At 48.3% G+C, this 18174-nt stretch overlaps 1 protein-coding gene across 1 annotated transcript; it reads right to left on the bottom strand.

Annotated features, from left to right (window-relative positions):
* Positions 1-1244: 1244 nt before the first annotated feature.
* LOC309376102 (pregnancy-specific beta-1-glycoprotein 8-like) lies at positions 1245-14340 on the bottom strand. Its single transcript, XM_081922288.1, has 6 exons — positions 13929-14340; positions 11249-11650; positions 8074-8454; positions 6025-6168; positions 4741-4819; positions 1245-1690 (listed from the first exon to the last, which is right to left on the bottom strand). Exons 1-5 carry the CDS (start codon positions 13978-13980, stop codon positions 4782-4784), a joined length of 1017 nt encoding a protein of 338 aa, XP_081778414.1. The 5' UTR covers positions 13981-14340; the 3' UTR covers positions 1245-1690; positions 4741-4781.
* Between the last annotated feature and the right edge of the window lie 3834 nt (positions 14341-18174).

Raw genomic sequence — 18174 nt, 5'->3', positions numbered from 1 at the left:
GCTACTCAGCAGCCCCTCTGCCTGAGTGATAATTCCTGGCATCCTGATACCTGAGTGCCAGACAGGTAGCCATTCCAGAAATAGCAAACCCAGATGAAGACAAAAGGGTGTGATTAACTTGGCTGGGAAACAGGGAAATATAAATATCTCTTTTGTAACACTTGATGGGTGTTTGGTGGAGGGCAAGGGGAACCATGGGGCAGGGTCCAGGATGCTCAGATTACTGCCACCAGACCTCTCCTTTCATGATGTAACCATGATGTATGAGTGATGTAGTTTGGGGGGGTGTAACATGGGGATTAGCAGCTAATAAAAGTTTGGGGGCTCTTTTGTTTGGGGCTTCCATCTTGTTTCACCTGGTGGCAGGTGGGAGTCCTGTTGCGACAGTCTTCAATAAAGACCAAGCCTACTGGCTGCTGTTTTGCTCTGGTATTCCTGGCTGGTGTCCTTGTTTTTTGTCCAAGGGAGCCCTCAGATTTCTCCGGAGAAGATGTCTTGGACTGGATGGATGCAGAGGAATGGTGGGAGGAGCCAGGTGGGGACCCCCCCAAAAGGAAAAAGGCTCAGAGTGGTGTGGTGGTGGGATGATGGTGAGCGATCAGAGGGAGAAGACTGGGAAGAGGAGGTCAGGAAGCTGGAGGGGTAACAGGTCTTAGTGAGCAGGGAGAATATGTGGCAGAGAGCAGTCCAGAATCAGAGGCAGAAGCTGAATCAGGAGAGGAGGGAGGCCAAGAGGCAGAGAGGAGTCAGGCTGGTGAAGAGTCGGGGTGTCTCCCCCTCCTGCTGCGACAAGCTCCCCTCCCTCCCTGTCTCACAGAACCCACAGAGGTATGAAGAGGACGGAGCAAAGAGAGGCATGGCAATGAAGTCTCAGATTGCTTGGGAAGGCTACCAGGGAGGAGGATCCTGGGAGAGCTGTGGTAAGGCTGGTTTCGTCTCCACAATAGACCTGCTGTGCTCATGAGGCCTGGCTCCTGTGAGCAGACCTTGTTTCTTCTAGGAAAGAGTTGACTTCACCTACTCCGTGTGATTTTTTGCTGGCTGGCTTCTGTCCCACTTTCTCCCTGCCACGCACCATTTTATAAACTTCCACCATGTCAATTCTTTTACCCCACTAATCCTTTTATTCACCACCACCCCTTGACCTCTTCCTGTGCTGCAGAATTGGAGTCCATGCTGGGTGCAGAAGGCCCAGGAAAGTGTTAAAAGAACAGCAGAGAACAGCCGAAATGAAAATTTGCAGCTTTAAGGCAGAAAAAAAGCAACACTTTATTTGAAAAAAGTATCAGGAAAAGCACCAACAGGCTTACAATAAGTTTGTTCAAAACTGGGTAACATCTGATAATTATGGGAAAACAAGCTACACAGGTTTGATATACTTTTCTGAGTTTCTATAAGTTGCACATCTTGTGCACTGTCTACATCAGAGGAGACCCAGTGAAATTAATGGGCCTAAGTTCATCATGTCTATTAATTCCAATGAGTGTACGCTGAGTTGATCGAATGCTGGATAGAAGTTTTAGAAACCTTTACATTATTATTTTTTTTGTATTAACAGAAATGAAATAAAGTTTTTATATGTAATACTGCACAGGATCCAGGATATTTCTTCATCCATGGCTTGGCACTGCATAGAAAGAGGTAGAGAGACCTTCCTGGTTATCGGGAATCTGTTGCCCAGAGGGCGAGGCTGTGGAAAGATTTGGAGATTAGAATATTAGAATATTCATAGGGTGTTAGCTATGTGGAGCTAACAGAGAAAGACAGAGAGAGAGAGAGAGAGAGAGAGAGAGAGAGAGAGAGAGTTCTTTGCCCCAAACAGCTTACAAAATAAAGTTTGCAAGAGAAGAAGGAAAAGAGAGGCAAGATGAACACGTGACGAAGTGATTTCGAGCTGAGTACCGTATTTTTCGCTCTATAAGACACACTTTCCCCTCCTAAAATGTAAGTGGAAATGTGTGTGTGTGTCTTATGGAGCGAATGCAGGCTGCGCGGCTATCCCAGAATCCAGAATAGCTAGAGAGAGTGCTGTGCAGCACTCCTTCTTGCTGTTCTAGCTTCTGGCTTAGCTGTGTGAAGCCTCTTCAGAGCACAGGGAGCCTTCATCCCGCTGCCCTGAGGAGGCTTCATGTGGCTATCCCAGAAGCCAGAACAGCGAGAGGGAGCGCTGCACAGCGCTCCCTTTAAATAATTACCCCCCCTTGCATTCCCCCTCTAAAAACTAGGTGCGTCTTATGGTCAGGTGCGTCTTATGGAGCGAAAAATACGGTAGCTTCTTGTCGAGCATGAACAAAAAACTGGATGCAGCAGCAATAACTCACTGCCAGCAGGAGTCACATTCAGAGCTGCCAACTTTTCCTAGCAACCCCTGCTCCTGTGCTTTTTAAAGCAACAAGATCTGTAGGCATTCGTAGGTAACAATGCTCATGCCTATGCGGGGTGAAACTTTCACTGCTGGTTTCTGCAGATCACCAAGGGGTTGGGGGATTTCGTGTGCGTGTTTGTTTGGCAATTTGTCTCGCAGGCAATGTTCAGCACCACTGGAGAAAATCATTCCCTTTTTGTAAGCGGGAGGCTGCCGTTGTGGTTGGTGTCAAGCCTGGTGCCACCTGGTGGCTACTTCAAGCTTTGCCACCTGCTCCAGCGGGAAAAATCCACCCAGCTTTTTCCAACGCCACAATGGATTGCAGTGGTTCGTGCCTCTTAGAAAGACCCTCCAAGTGCCCCTGTTTTCCAGGGACAGTCCCGGATTTACAGAAACCAACCCAGGTTCTGATTTGATCCCAGAATGTCTTGATTTTCCTTAGAACCAAATGCTTTGGCAAGGCAGGATGGACTTAGCCAGCTGCCTCTCATCCCAGGAGAGGGTGTTCCAAAGATGGAAGGTTCCAATGCCAGGACGGAAGAAGGACCACTTTAAGGTAAGACATAGGAACACAGGAGGCTGTCCTGAGTCCAGGGGTGATGCCAGGCCCAGGAGGCTCAGACGGACAAGGAGGAGGATGGGAGAGGAGGTCCAGAGGAAGCAGGAATTTGTCCCTCCCAAGATATGGTTGATAGGGTGGCCATATGTCCATACTTTCCTGGATATAGCTGGAATATGACAGTCATAAGCAGTGTCTGGCTGGGAAAGCCACGTCGAAAGTTTAGATAAGGAGCTATTCTTTAAAATAGCTCAAAATCTTCAGTGGTTTTGTTTTTTGTGTTTTTTGTGTTTTTTTGCAAACAAACAAAAAAGCTCAGCAACTTTGGTCAAAAAAACAACAGCAACAGAAGAAGAAGAGTTTGGACTTGATATCCCGCTTTATCACTACCCGAAGGAGTCTCAAAGCAGCTAACCATCTCCTTTTCCCTTTCTCCCCCACAACAAACACTCTGTGAGGTGAGTGGGGCTGAGAGACTTCAGAGAAGTGTGACAGGCCCAAGGTCACTCAGCAGCTGCATGTGGAGGAGCAGGGAATTGAACCCGGTTCACCAGATTACAAGTCCACTGCTCTTAACCACTACACCACACTGGCTCTCAGCGACTTTTGTGTCCGGATTTTCACTTTTTGAAATATGGCAACCCTAGCTCTAGATGGGAAGTAGGACTCTACCCTAGCCAACAGCCAGGGTTGCAGCAAGCAGCTCCAGCAGCAGGGCACGGCTTGGTCACCCAGGTGGTGCTCCCATTTCTGGGAACAGACCCTCTTCCAACACAGTGACCGCCTTCACTCAACAGTCTTGTGAGGCAGGAGAGTCCTGTGAGTAAGCAAGCCTTGCCCGTTGGGACAGCCCTATTGATTCCGCCCAGTTCTGGACTGCTTGTCCAGATCTTGGACTCTCTGTAAACTGGAACCGGCCCTTTCAGCCCAACTGGACTTGTCTTTCCTGTCGCTCAGGCGTGAGTCGCAACCTGTTGCCAAGACTTTTCCTCTACTCTGCCTCAATGAAGGCCTCTTCCTCACTCTCAAGTCATCAGGGCCTGAGTGGGAATCATGACAGAAGCTGCCTTGTAGCAAATCAGAAGGCCGGTCCATTTAGCTGTCAGGTGTGGGATCTCCCCCAGCCCTACCTGGCTATACCAGGATTTGAACCAGGGACCTTCAGCATGCAAGACGATTCTCCCCCACTGAACTACAGTCATACTTCTTCAGGTTGCGTATTTTCGGGTTACAGACCCGTCGAAACCCGGAAGTACCGGAATGACTTACGTCCGGGTTTCAGCAGTCATACATGCGCAGAAGTGCTAAATTGCGCTTTGCGCATGCGCAGATGCACTGAATCGCAACCCACACATGCGCAGACATGCCACTGTGCATTGTGAACGCTGTGGGTTGTGAACATGCACCCCACACGGATCATGTTCGCAACCCGAGTGTCCACTGTACTTGGCTAAGCCCCAAACCTAGGGTACTGTACCTGGAAAGCCTTTATTGATAGACAGGTCCACATGGGTTTTTGATGTCTTCATTGCTGTGCTTGAAAGCAGTTTGACTAGTTAATGCTTCATGCAGATCAAACTGCTGTTAAAGGCAAAGGAGCAGGCTGCGCAAGGTTCTTCTGATCAGTTGGCTTTGAATTTATGGATTTTCTTGGCGTCCTAGCTCTGGGCAGGGGAGGAGAAGCGCCGCACGACCCTGGTTTCCTACGAGCTGAATTTGAGCCCAAACTGGGGAAGGAGCAAACGCCCCAGAAGTTGTGGCTCCTGTGAGATCGAGCCCCCGCTGTCACTACCAACCCAACAGGCTGTCAACATACCTTGCAAAAGTTAGGGACTTTCCGCCAAACTCATCATTCATTCACGGGATGACTTTGCGCCTCAGGGAAGTGAGGGAGCCTAAAAGGAAATGGGTTCATTAAGTACGTCCACATCCTGCCCTTCTTCCAGCGATAAAGAAACACAGAGATTGTCCTATTTTCGCCTCACAACAATTCTGCTAGGCAGGACAGGGCGAGTGGTTCAAGGTGGCCAAGGGAGCTTTGTGCTTCAGCGGAAATTCAAACCCTGGAACATTTATAGAACATTCCCCCCTCCCACCCGATAAATCTTGGGAACTGTGGTTTGTTGTGCTGGGGGGTCCTGACTCTGTAAATGGTACTGTTTTAAATGTGCATTTTACATTTGACTTCACTTAGCAATGTTTTCTTTTGAAATGTTTATGATTTTTTTGTCAACTTTTGTTAAATACGTCGTCTGTAGTTGACCTACTTTGTAATGTTTTATTTTGAAATCTTTTAAGATAATATTTTAGTTTCCTGTTAATTATGTTGCTTTGGCTGTATACTTTATATTTGACTTCCTTTGGAAATGTTTGATTCTGGATTGTTTTAATGTGCTGTAAACCGCTTTCAGATTTTTCTTAAAAATATAAAGCGGTATTGAAATGAAATGAATAATAATAATAATAATAATAATAATAATAATAATAATAATAATACAGTTCCCAGGCTTCTTTGGGGTGCACATGTTTGCTTTAAAGGTGCATTCCTGTCAACTGCTTTGGAAAAAACCGGGACGTCCCGTTTCTTCCTGAGAGAGAACAGCGGCCATTTTGGGAGCCTTGCGGTTGTGCAATTTCAGGCTGAAAACTCACCCCGAAAAAGTGCCTTACCCAGATCTGTGATCTCACACAGGCCATGTGACTTGTGCAGGATTTCAGAGACGAAAGATGGTGTCCCGGAACTGGTCCATGTCGTGTTGGAAGGTATGATAGTGTGTGAGCCTGTCTGTGTGAGAGTGTGGGATGGCCAATGATGAATGTGGCATATGGGCCAAAACAAAATGCTTTGCCACTGGTCCTTATTCCCATCTCTAGGGACTTAAGAAGAACCCCACTGGGTCAGAGCAAAGGTCTGTCTGGTCCAGCACCCTTTCCTCACAGCACCCCACCAGAAGCCTCTGAGAAGCCTACAAGCTGGACTCTCATTCCCCACTGGCTGGTTTCCAGAGACCTTCTCCCACTATGACTGGCAGCCCTCAAGAGAAAGAACCTTATCCTCATTTCTGTAGCTGCGTATCCTAGCGGTTCGTGTGCCACTCACAGAATAGCCCGGAGAAGACGGGCATCAGGGTGTCTGCCCAGGCGAGTGATCCAAGCAAGGTCCCAGCGACGACGGCTGCGCTGTAGGTCAAAGAGGCAGAGGCACGATCTTTCTGGGGGTAATTAGCTTTTTGGGGGTCATGACCTAAAAGAGGGGGAAAAGGATTGGGAATGAAAGCACTGATCCAGAATTCGGCTCCAAACAGCTGCCCTGTTGAGATCCGGAGGTGCGTTCCAACACCCACGCAACGAGGTCTTTCCAACTGTTAAACAAACCTTAAATAAACAGCTTAGGTAGTGATTCAATCTGCGTAAATTAAATGTATCCAAAACTCCCCACCCCCTTGCCGTACAAGGTAAGTTGGCAACTTTATTTCGAAGAGGTCAAAGCATCCCCAAACTAGTGCGCATGGGATGCAACTGATTTGCACATGGCTGAAACAATAGTTTAAAGTCCCAATATGGCAGAATGAACGTTTTTTAGACCAGGCGTTCTCTCCAGTGTGAAAGAATGAGGCAGGGATCCCTCTCCCAACCTGGGGCTTGCTGTCCTCCCTAATAATAATAATAATAATAATAATAATAATAATAAGAAGTTGTTATTTATACCTCACCCATCTGGCGGGGTACTTTATAGTACTTAATCTATAAAGTTAGATCAAGGCCTTGCCTAATAATAATAATAATAATAATAATAATAATAATAATAATAATTTATTTATACCCCACCCATCTGGCTGGGTACTTCTTAGTACTCAATCTAAGTACTTCTTAGATCAAGGCCCTGTCTGTACTATGCAGTGGTACCTTGGTTCTTGAACTTAATCCGTTCCGGGTGTCCGTTTGACTCCCCAAACCGTTTGAAAACCGAGGCGCGGCTTCCGATTGGCTGCAGGAGCTTCCTGCACTCAAGCTGAAGCCGCTTTGGACATTTGGCTTTTGAAAGATGTTCGCAGACACTTACTTCCGGGTTTGTGGCGTCCGGGAGCTGATTTGTTCGGCATCTAAGCCGTTCAGGAGCCAAGGTTTCACTGTATGTTGAAAGGAGTACTATACCACTTTAAACAGCCAAGACTCCCCCGCAAAGAATCCTGGGAAATGTAGTCTGCTGAAAAGTTGCTGGGAGTTGTTAGGAAGTTCCAATTCCCCTCACAGAGCTACCAGTTCTCCATCCCCCTTGCAATATTGTATGTATTTATGTGGTTGCTGCCTAGTGGCCAAAAGGCAAACTCCTCTCTTGAGAAACAGTTGGAGCTGAGTTCTTGGGAGCTGGTCCAAAATGGATGCTGGACTACAAACTGTGTAACAGAAACCAATAAATAAGGCCACATATTGGGCACCCGCTGGTATAGCATACATATATTATACCTCTTCCCAGGGAATTCTGGGAATTGTGGTTCTGTGAGGGGAAAGGGGCAGGTTCTAACAACTCTCAGCCACCATAGTGAATTACACTTCCCAGAATTCTTTGGGGGGAAGCCATGACGGTTTAAAGTGGCATCAAAGTGCTTTAAATACGTGGTGTGGTCAGGACCTAAAAGAGAGGAGGACTAGTTGACCAGTTTATGGTCAGGACCTGCCTTCTGCTACTCCTGCTTGGCCTTCTCCAGAGACCAGACTATCTGCGTCTCCATAGCACAGCAACTCAGCACCTGCTCAAGATGCTCAGGACAGCAGCATGCTGTGAGCCAACCCCCCAAGTTTGCGTTTCTTTCATTGGGAAGCCGGAGAGAAATTAAGACCTGCAACCAATCCCACTGCTTTCCACCACTCTTTGGAAAAGTGCAACAGTGGTGTCAGAAGTTAAACCGCAGCAGGAGAGAAAGCGCTGCAAGGGACTCCTCTTGGCCAAGGAAATGTTTTGCCCTGGAATGCAAATGTTAAGTTTGCCCCCCCCCCAGTGCTTGCAGTGGGGTTTCAATGTCTAATCGATGGAGTGGTTTGATGATGTTAAAAACGCTTTTGAGGGGCCCAAAAAGGAAGAAGTCATTTTTTATTTAAGCAGGTGGCTGCCGTACGGTGTAGAGCTTTGGAGAGGAAGGATACTTGCCAGATTGTCGGAGGACGTCAAGATAGACCTGTCCCTTGTACACCTGAAAGTCTTCAATTTCAGGTTCCCGGGGGGACGTCCCCTGCCCTGGTAGTTGCTGCTGGTTCAGAAGAGATTCGATCTTCACCGTGTAGTTGCCGGTGTCAGAAACATCAAGCTGCCTGATATGCAAGGTGCAATCCTGCCTCAAAGTCGTTCTGCCTTGGGACAAGCTTTGCTGGTCTGTGTCCTCTTGGTCGTATTCGAGAACTTTTTCTTGCCCGCCCCTGGGGTGTATGACCCACTTGCAGAAGCTTAATTGCTTGGGGGCATTTTGTGGGGTCAGGGTGAGGTCCTGACCTTGAACAGGACGTTGTGGGTTGAGGTTTATGGACATGAGGCCTGTAAAAATAGAATTTGTGAGGATTTCACATGGCTCAGGATGAGAGTTGAATATACCGTATTGGCATGAATATAAGCCTTGTATTTCCCCCCAAATTCCGACTCTGAAAAGTTACCGTATTTTTTGCTCTATAAGACCCACTTTTTCCCTCCTAAAAAGTAAGGGGAAATGTGTGTGCGTCTTATAGAGCGAATGCAGGCTGCGCAGCTATCCCAGAAGCTAGAACAGCAAGAGGGATCGCTGCTTTCACAGTGATCCCTCTTGCTGTTCTGGCTTCTGGGATTCAGAATATTTTTTGTTTGTTTTCCTCCTCCAAAAACCAGGTGCGTCTTGTGGTCTGGTGCGTCTTATAGAGCGAAAAATACGGAAAAGCATTAAATTTGAGACCTTACAAAAATGGGCTTTTACGATATCACTGTAGGATTTTCTTCTACATTTGCCATTTACGGGTGTGAGTGCCTGCGGAATTTTAAGGGAGCGGCTTATATTCGGGTATTGTCTCTCCCCCTTTGAATTTTAAAGGTGTGGCTTATATTCGGGCCAATACGGTATACATATATTTGGAAAGCGGGTTGCCAACTTATTTTACGGCTTGCACTCCTGTGCCCCAATCAGCAGCCGGACCCACAGACTTTGCCATATGTTTATCACTGTGCTTCTGCAAACCAAGCTTGTGCAGCCTAACTCCTTTCCTTTCCTTTCCTTTCCTTTCCTTTCCGGTCAACTAGCAACTTTATGTGGAAGGGGCCAAACTACCCTTAAATAACTTTGCTCCTCCCCCCTGCTGGATTGCCACTTTTTTCATAGTCCTTGCTCCTACGCCTTTTGGTCAATAGCCTTGAAATGAGCAGCTGAAGCTTTTATCAGCATGGGCAAAAATCCAGACAGAGGTGTGTTTCCCGCCCCGACATTCAAATCTCAGATAGGTCTGGGAAACCCTAGACATATGGCAGCCCTAGGCAAGTACTGGGGAAAATCTTCCAATAACATTCTCCCCCCCGCCCCGGGAAGAATACAGGAGTTGGTTTAAAAGGCAGAAAATTCCCACGGTCTTTTCTGACCCTACAATTTTAAATTTATTTAGAGCCAAAACTTCCAGGAATGGATGGTGAATTGATAGGAGTGCGCTGAGATCGAATTCGGGCTTGCCAGCTGACCAGAAAATCTGCCTGCTGTTGTGCCATAGGCACACACACTTATTTATTGATACTCATGCATAGATATACAAAAATACATACACATTACAAACTAGCTTTCTTATAATATGCTAAGATAAAACAGCTACTTAGTCTAAAAAAGAACAAAGCCAGAAAGAAGAAAACACAAGACAAGGAGAGACCTACAGAAAGAGAAAGCGAGAGAGAAGAGAAAGAACGGACTAAAATAAAATAGACGAAAAATGACTTTTGGCTCTCTGTCCTGCAGCTACTCATGACATTTGTTCCTTAAACCACAACCATTCTATCTTCTATAGTGTTTTTAAAAGATCCAAATCTTGATAGTACACATTCCTCTATCCTGCAAAAAGTCCATAAGAAATTTCCAATCCTTAACCAGTGCCAGCAATGATTTTTCTCCAATTAAACATGTCGGCTTTGCCATCTCAGCCAGCTCCAATAACTTTATCAGCCTCTTCTAGAGTGGCTCCCTTGTGCCCTTGATATATAGGAGGGCTGTCTGCAGAGACTGGCAGAGCCAAGCCTTTCATGGTGTGGAAATAATAATAATAATAATAATAATAATAATAATAATAATAATAATAATAATAACAACAACAACAACAACAACAACAACAACAACAACAACAACCCGCCCATCTGGCTGGGTTTCCCCAGCCACTCTGGGTGGCTTCCAACAGAACACTAAACTACAATAACTTATTAAACATTAAAAGCTTCCCTAATTAAAGTGCCGTTGCAGCTGGCGGCAGGGAGAACATTTGCAGCAGCGAGTGCAAATGTTGGGGGGAACCTCCGGCCCTCCACAACTCTCTCGCTGGCCCCTGGAATCCTCCCCAGGCCATGCCTCTCACGGGCTCTGCTGCTCCAGACCCTCCCTGAGGGCATTTGCCTGGTGGGACTGGGCCCCCAAACTTCAACAATGCTGATTGGTTGCTTGGACAGAGGATAGGGAGGTTTTTCCGTGTGGAGACTAACTTCCTGCACAAAGGAAAAACTGAGTATTCTGTGTTAATGGCTAGAAATTGAAAGGACACCAACAAAGGAAGAATGGCAAGATAAAATGTATTTGGAATTAGCAAGAATGACAGAGGCAGTTAGGAACCAGCCAAACCAAAATGTCAAAAAAGAAAAAGTAAAAAGGAGTGGGAATGTGTAAAAGATTATCTGGGGAAACATTGTTCTCAGATAAAAACCCTTGATATGTTCCGACTAAATTTAGCGAAGTGAAGGTCAGATAGATGAGATATATTACGTATTAAAATGGCAGCAAGGAAAAACAACACAGCTGAAAAGAGAATGAAGACAGAAGAAGCTGCACGGAGGTATTGGGAATAAATAATGTGTGGAAATGTTGTTATTGTTTGGTTTTTATATGTGTGCAATATATGTTAAAACGTGAATGGAATATGTAGATGGATAACCAATTTAAAACTCAAAAAAAAGCAATTTAAAAAGAGGAAGAAGGAAAAACTTAACATTCTCCACCCTGCTCACCTTTGCCTCTGGTGCAACGCTAAGAAAAAAAAGGATGGCTCTTTTCCCGTTACATTGTGGTTAAAGACACAGGAGCCTTTCCTTGAAAAAGGTGGCGACCGAGCGGTTTGGTACTTACTTGAGATTTGCAAATAATAAGAGTCTGAGAGGTTTCTCCCTACAGATTGTTGCCCTTGGCCAGTTTGCTGGTCCGGGCCGAGCTGAATCAGCACGGTGTAGTTCGCCGCATCGGACTGCGTCAACCTCGCGATATACAAGGAGCACCCGTCTTTCAACGTCTCCCGTCCGGTGTGTCCGGGGCCTTTTTCTGGCTGCCTCTGCCCAAATTGCGTGAAGATGTTCTCCGCTCTCCCCGAGTGGCTTTGCCGGAACCACTGGCACTGCGCGAACTGCCGGGGGGCGTTCCTCAGAGACAGCTTGACATCCTTGCCCAGAAAAGGCTCAATTGGCTCAGGGGTCAAAGACAACTGGGATTGAAATTGTGCTGGCACCAGCTGCAACATGCAGCTTAGGAGGAAACCTAAGGAAAGGGGAGGAAAAATGGACTAAGACTTCTTCTCTAGGGCAATGGTCTAACACACACAATAACATACCGTCCAACATTTCTCCAGTGAAAATAGGGGCGTCTTATTCCTTAACACTCCTGCCAACCTAGCAGTTCGAAAGCACGTCAAAGTGCAAGTAGATAAATAGGTACCGCACCGGCGGGAAGCTAAACGCCATTTCCATGAGCTGCACTGGTTTCGCCAGAAGCAGCTTAGTTATGCTGGCAACATGACCTGGGAAAACCGTTTGTGGACAAACGCCAGCTCCCTCAGCCTGTAAAGAGAGACGAGTGCCGCAACCTCAGAGTCGGTCATGACTGGACCTAATGGTCAGGGGTCCCTTTACTTTTACCTTTATTCCTTAACAACAACAACAGTTTTATTATTCTTGCCCCTGCCCATCTGACCAGGTTGCCCCAGCCACTCTGGGCAGCTTCCAACATAGATAAAAACAAAATGAAACATGAAACATTAAAAAAAAAACACTTCCCTATACAGGTCTGCCTATAGATGTCTTCTAAAGGTTGCATAGTTACTTATCTCCTTGGCTCGGGGGGGGGGGGGGTCAGATAACTCCATACCCTCCATTTCTCTGATGGAAATAGAGACGCCCTACTGTACAGTCCAATATTTATCAGGTGAAAATAGGGACATCCTAAGACTCTTGAGAGTCCCATGGACTGCAAGAAGATCAAACCTCTCCATTCTTAAGGAAATCAGCCCTGAGTGCTCACTGGAAGGACAGATCCTGAAGCTGAGACTCCAATACTTTGGCCACCTCATGAGAAGAGAAGACTCCCTGGAAAAGACCCTGATGTTGGGAAAGATGGAGGGCAGAAGGAGAAGGGGACGACAGAGGACGAGATGGTTGGACAGTGTTCTTGAAGCTACCAGCATGAGTTTGACCAAAGTGCAGGAGGCAGGGGAAGACAGGAGTGCCTGGCGTGCTCTGGTCCAGGGGGTCACGAAGGTCGGACACAACTACACGACTAAACAACAACAAAGGAAAAATGGGGAATCCAGGATCAAATCAGAAACTGGGACAGCTTTGGTAAATCTGGGGCCATCGCTGGAAAAGAGAGGCACTTGGAGAGTCTGCCATAAAGGACAAAGGAAGCTGGGTGTTTCTGTGCTTCAGGGTGTGGCAGAAAATGGTACCTTGAAGGGGAAAAGAGGAAGTTTGCTCTTCTGAACTGAAGATATTGGGCCAGCCTGCCCATGAGAAGGAGAAAGGCGGTCAGCTCAGGAGGCAGATTTGGGTCCAAGGAGCACACTGCCCACTGCCATGGCATGCCCCTGACCCCAACACCAATTGTGCCCTGTTGCTGAGGGCACCCCCTGCCACCTCCCCCATCATGAGTGCATCCCACCACTTGCCTCCTCCTGCCACCACGTCCTCCATGGGCGCACCCTAGAATCATAGAGTTGGAAGGGATTCTGAGGGTCTCTATTTCAAGCCCCTGCAATGCAGGATTCTCAGTGAAAACAAGCTGTTCTGCTGCGACGGCTGCTTTGCTGCCATCTTCTCAGCTGCAGGTGTGCCTGCTGCAAGGAGGAGGCAGGCTGTGGTTTGGGGGCAGCAGATTCCCCCCCCCGCCCCGTCTCAAGTGGCAAAATGTCCCCTCCTGGCCCCGCGCCTTGTGCAACCAGGCTGTTGATCCACCTAACCAGGGCGCCACAATTTAAGAAGGATATCGGCAAGCTGGAACATGTGCAGAGGAGGGCGACCGAGAAGATCAAGGGTCTGGAAACCAAAGCCTTATGAGGAATGGTCGAAGGAGCTGGGTTAAGAGGAGATATGAGAACTGTCTTCAAATATCTCAAGGGCTGCTGCCACGTTGGTAGATGAAGCGAGCTTGCTTTCTCCGGCTCTGGAGGGTAGGACTCGAACCCATGGCTTCACGTTACAAGAAAGGAGATTCCAACTAAACATCAGGGAGAACTTTCTGGTGGCAAGGGCTGTTCGGCAGTGGAACAGACTCCCATGGGAGGTGGTGAACTCTCCTTCCTTGGAGGTTTTTAAGCAGAGCTTGGGTGGCCATCTGCCAGGGAAACTTTAGCTGAGATTCCTGCAATGCATGAGGTTGGACTAGATGACCCTCGGGGTCCCAACTCTACAATTCTGTGATTCTATGACTCTTTTGCCTACAATCAACGGCAGCGGCTCTCCAGGGTTTCAAGGAAGGGACAATCCTAGCCCAATCTGGAGAGCCAGGGATTGAACCTACGGCCGCTGCCCTTTCCTCAGCTTACCTGCCAGAAACATGACCTTCCGTGCTCCCTGTCGGCTGTTGGGGAGACCCATTGCCTTTTTCGCCTGCAAAACTTCAAACTCTTCCAAGAATCAGGGCGGACGGATGGACGGGCAGAGCCTCTTCTCTGGACAAAGTCTGGGTCCCTCTGTTCCACGTCCCTCTGCCTGCGACACTCGCTTCCTCCCCTCAGCCTGTTTCTCCTTTTGTCCTGCAGAAAAAAAGGAAGGAAACGGGTACCGTAACACAAGGTCGACACATCCCTGCCTTCTTTGGTTCGTTTATTTTGCCGTTTCTGAGTTACACCATCTCAAGGTGACTAAGGCTGAGTCCTGGCAGTTCAGCCCTGTAGTGCAACTCCAGAGGTGTGGGGGAAAGCGGGTCACTGGGTTCTTGTGGGGCTGGTGGGGGAGATCAGCTGTTGCCCATGCACAGAAGGGATTATTTAACAGTAGAGTGTCCTCAATGTCCATTGTTAGCGAGGCAAGACAGACAGGTCTCTGCTCTCAAAGCGCTTGCAGTCAGCTATAGTGACGCAACAACACAGGGAGGGAAGGAGGGAGGGAGGGAAGGAGAACAGGCAACTGCCATGCTTTAGTCTTGGCTGCAATCCTAACCCCACTTACCCAGGAGTAAGGCCCACTGAATTCAGTAGGACTTACTTCTGAGTAGGCACAGTTAGGAATCATGAGGATGGAAAGGCTTGTCAATTTTAGGTCTCTCAGTGTCTCACGTTTCCACTCTTAAATTCAGTTCTTACATTCAGAGGGGGAGATTTGCAGCCCCGAGGGCCACATTATTTGCTTCGAAACGTTCTGGGGGCCACACGCCAGGGCAGGCAGGGCCACAGGCAAACAATTCATGTAAATATTACCTTTGCAAACCAGGCCGCCTTGTGGCTCAGCTTCAGGAGAAAAGGCTCAGGAGTGAACGCTACACAAATGTGGAGTGGAGTCCCTAAGACTGTTGGATGGTGCCTTGTATGCAACTTCCAGAAACTCCTGCTGCCCAGCTGGTGCCAAACGTATTGTTCTGCCTTCCTTTGGACCACATCAGTGAGGCTGAGAGGGGGGTCTTGTCCTCTGGGCAGCTCAGGACCTCCCAACATGCTGCCCAGGCTCGCGCCCCAGGGAGTTAAGTCTGGTGCTGCAAATGCAGCCAAAACGATGCTGGAGGCAGCAGTTATGAGTCTCCACAGCCACAGCAGGCGCTGCGATTCTCCAGTACTTAGACTTCATCCCCTGGAAGCGCACTCCATTGTCTCTCAAGGCAAATGGATGCCCAAAGCCGTAAAACAGCAGGCTAATTCGATGCACGCCTCTCTTCGGCACCCAAACATTCAAGAGGCATTATCGGATTTCAAGGACGCATTCCACTCAGGCCAAAGCTCTCAAGGGGTGTAAGGAGGGGTCTTGCACGTGGAGCATCCCAGGGGCCAGGAATAAAGACCCGAAGGGCCACATTTGTCCCCAAAGTTCCTCAGTCTACTAGATGCCGTGCTGGAGTCCGGCTAGTGGAAGGGGCACCTGGTAAGAAGACAGGGAGCAGGAATGGGCAGGTACCTTGATGGCCAACTTAAGTGTAGGACAAGGACCTGGCGGACCAGGGTTCGAATCCCCACTCAGCCATCAATGAACTGTGACCTCGGGCCAGTCACTTTCCCTCTCAGCCTAACCTACCTCACGGGGTTGTTTGGGGGGATTCATTGAGGAGCAGGAGAACCACGTGCACCACCTTGGGCTCTGTGGTGGTGGTAGGAAAGTGAGTATAAAAGCAAGAAGTTCAACACGATGCAAAATCGTCCAGGGCTTTGGCAAAAGGGGTAAAGGGAAGGTAAACAGATGGAGGCCTCCTCCTTCAGCAGCCAAGCATCCTCAAAAGGGATACCAGATTGGCCAGATCGATTTGTAGGCTGTTGTGAGGTTCATGTTGTTGTCTTGTTGGGCTGTATATGAAACAAAGGGGAGCCACACTGGGGTGAAGGTGTCCTCTTTGGTTTGTTCCTGTGTTCATTTCAATTTTTATTTTGATTTAGCTTTTCTTGTAGGGCTGTTTCCCATACAGTTTGGTACCAGTGGTCCATGTTCACTCCTGACAGGTCCCTCCAAAGTCCAGTTGAAAAATACTCGGAGTCAAGAGTGGATTTCATGCTCTTTATTCAGCTCATAAGGGGATGCGGGTGGCGCTGTGGGTAAAACCTCAGTGCCTAGGACTTGCCAATTGTATAGTCGGCGGTTCGAATCCCCGTGGCAGGGTGAGCTCCCATCTTTTGGTCCCAGCTCCTGCCCACCTAGCAGTTCGAAAGCACCCCTAAGTGCAAGTAGATAAATAGGTACCGCTTTATAGCGGGAAGGTAAACTGCGTTTCCATGTGCTGCGCTGGTGCTGGCTCGCCAGAGCAGCTTCATCATGCTGGCCACGTGACCCGGAAGTGTCTGCAGTAGCACTGGCTCCCGGCCTCTTAAGTGAGATGAGCACACAACCCTAGAGTCGGACACAACTGGCCCGTACGGGCAGGGGTACCTTTACCTTATTCAGCTCATAGTGGTGAACAGGAATGAAAGTTTCCCCAAATTTTATATACATTATTTACACAATGGGCTGTACGTGATTGGCTAATTCCGGGATTCTCCTGTAGGCCAATCAGGTTGTGGATTCACTTCCATCTGGAGCTGGATTGGGTGGCTCCTGCAGACCAATCATACTGCTGCATTGTTCTAGGACCAATCAGACTGCTGCATTTTGGATCCTATTGTTCTAGGACCAATCAGACTGCTGCATTTTGGATCCTATTCAACTCAGTACATAACACCAGTTTTGACACTCTTAAGCAAAACCCAGTGCAGTCAACTAAATACAACCAACCAAGCTCTGGGCTCTCCAACCTCTCGCACCGCCAACGGAAACAAACAAACAAACAAACAAACAAACAAACAAACAAATGAAGAACCTGCCCTCACAACTCTGAAACCAAACTCTGCTATCTTCTTCTTTGGTTGTTCATTTTTGTTATTCATCATTGTGCTGGTTCTGCAGATTGAAGTGATTGAAAGGCTGCATGTGAGGCTGAACATCTGCCTTAGCATCATGTTGGGAGTGGTTTCTCAGGCTGGTAAAGCCTTACCTGGAGAGGCCAGGTATTGAAATTGGGACCTTCTGCATGCAAATTAGGGGCTCTGCCACTGAACTATGGCCCTTCCCTGGCTCTCTATAGGTGTACGAGGACCACCCCCCTTACCTGTTTCCCACCACCCTATGCCACTAAGAAGTGCAACCTATGTTTCCTGTCGCTTGCCTGCCCGTTGCAAAACAGCAGCATAGGTTCCATGATGCAACACGTGGCTCTTGCTAGCTTCCTGGCAAGAATTAGGAAAGAAAGTTACGAAGTCCGTTTCCCTGCTGTCACCACCGCCTGATAGCAGCCGTTCAGAGTGGAGCAATGCAGCAACCGAACTGACGAAAGTCACAAAAACAGACACACTCCGATGGAGAGACAGGAGAAGTGAACGCTGCCAACTAGTGGCCATGCTGGGGTGCGCAGCTTGTTGTGGTATCCTTGCCGTTCTTCAAGCAGGTGGTTGAAACCTGTGGCCACTGGTCTGCTGTTTGGACTCCAGTTCCCACCAGCCACAGCCAGCATGATGGGAATTGCGTGGCGAGTTCCCGCCTCCCCCCAATGAAATAAAGACACAGGACACAAGAATTCAGGTTAATGGGTCAAATTAAGCCACAACTTTATTGATTACAGGAATTGAGCGGTATTGGCTTAGGCATTGGTCCTAACAACTAACCGGCTTCAAGGCCGGTAAGGGTTAACCACCAGTGGGAGGAGTCCTGCTGAGGCACGTCAACTAGGACCTCCCCCCAGCGTCACCTTGTGGGGGCGTGCCCTGGGCCCACACCTCCTTAGGCTTAGGACAAGGCCACGCCCCTGGAGTCCTTTACTGGACTACTCTTTGTTTGGGGGAAGGTGATGGCGCTCCTTCCCCCCTTCATCTGCATAACAACAAATCAGTACCCCCACCAATGCCTAACCACCAATACCGAGGAGTTGTGATGGTTTGCTACGAGGTAGGCGAAAACCAAATGGCTGGTGCCAATCTGCCATTTGGAAAAATTCCTACCAGGCCCCTTGACAGCGACCAACCGAAGGTTCATAGCAACGTCAAAGAACCTACATAAGGGTGGGAAGGGAGGGAAAACCGGGTCAGCTGCAGCGAGGGAAAGAGAGGGAGCCTCGGCTGCGGC

The sequence above is a fragment of the Podarcis melisellensis genome, assembly GCF_964234715.1.
Source record: "Podarcis melisellensis genome assembly, chromosome: 8".
NCBI classification, from domain to species: Eukaryota; Metazoa; Chordata; class Lepidosauria; order Squamata; family Lacertidae; genus Podarcis; species Podarcis melisellensis.
This window is presented reverse-complemented; position numbering and strand designations above follow the sequence as displayed.

Excerpts from the sequence above, each read along its gene's own strand:
- LOC309376102 (XM_081922288.1), bottom strand. The coding sequence starts at position 13,980 with ATGGGTCTCCCCAACAGCCGACAGGGAGCACGGAAGGTCATGTTTCTG. Across the intron at positions 11,651-13,928 it reads GAAGGTCATGTTTCTGGCAG|GTTTCCTCCTAAGCTGCATG; the intron begins GTAAGCTGAGGA and ends CCCTTTCCTTAG. Across the intron at positions 8,455-11,248 it reads TTATTATTTGCAAATCTCAA|GCCTCATGTCCATAAACCTC; the intron begins GTAAGTACCAAA and ends CTATTTTTACAG.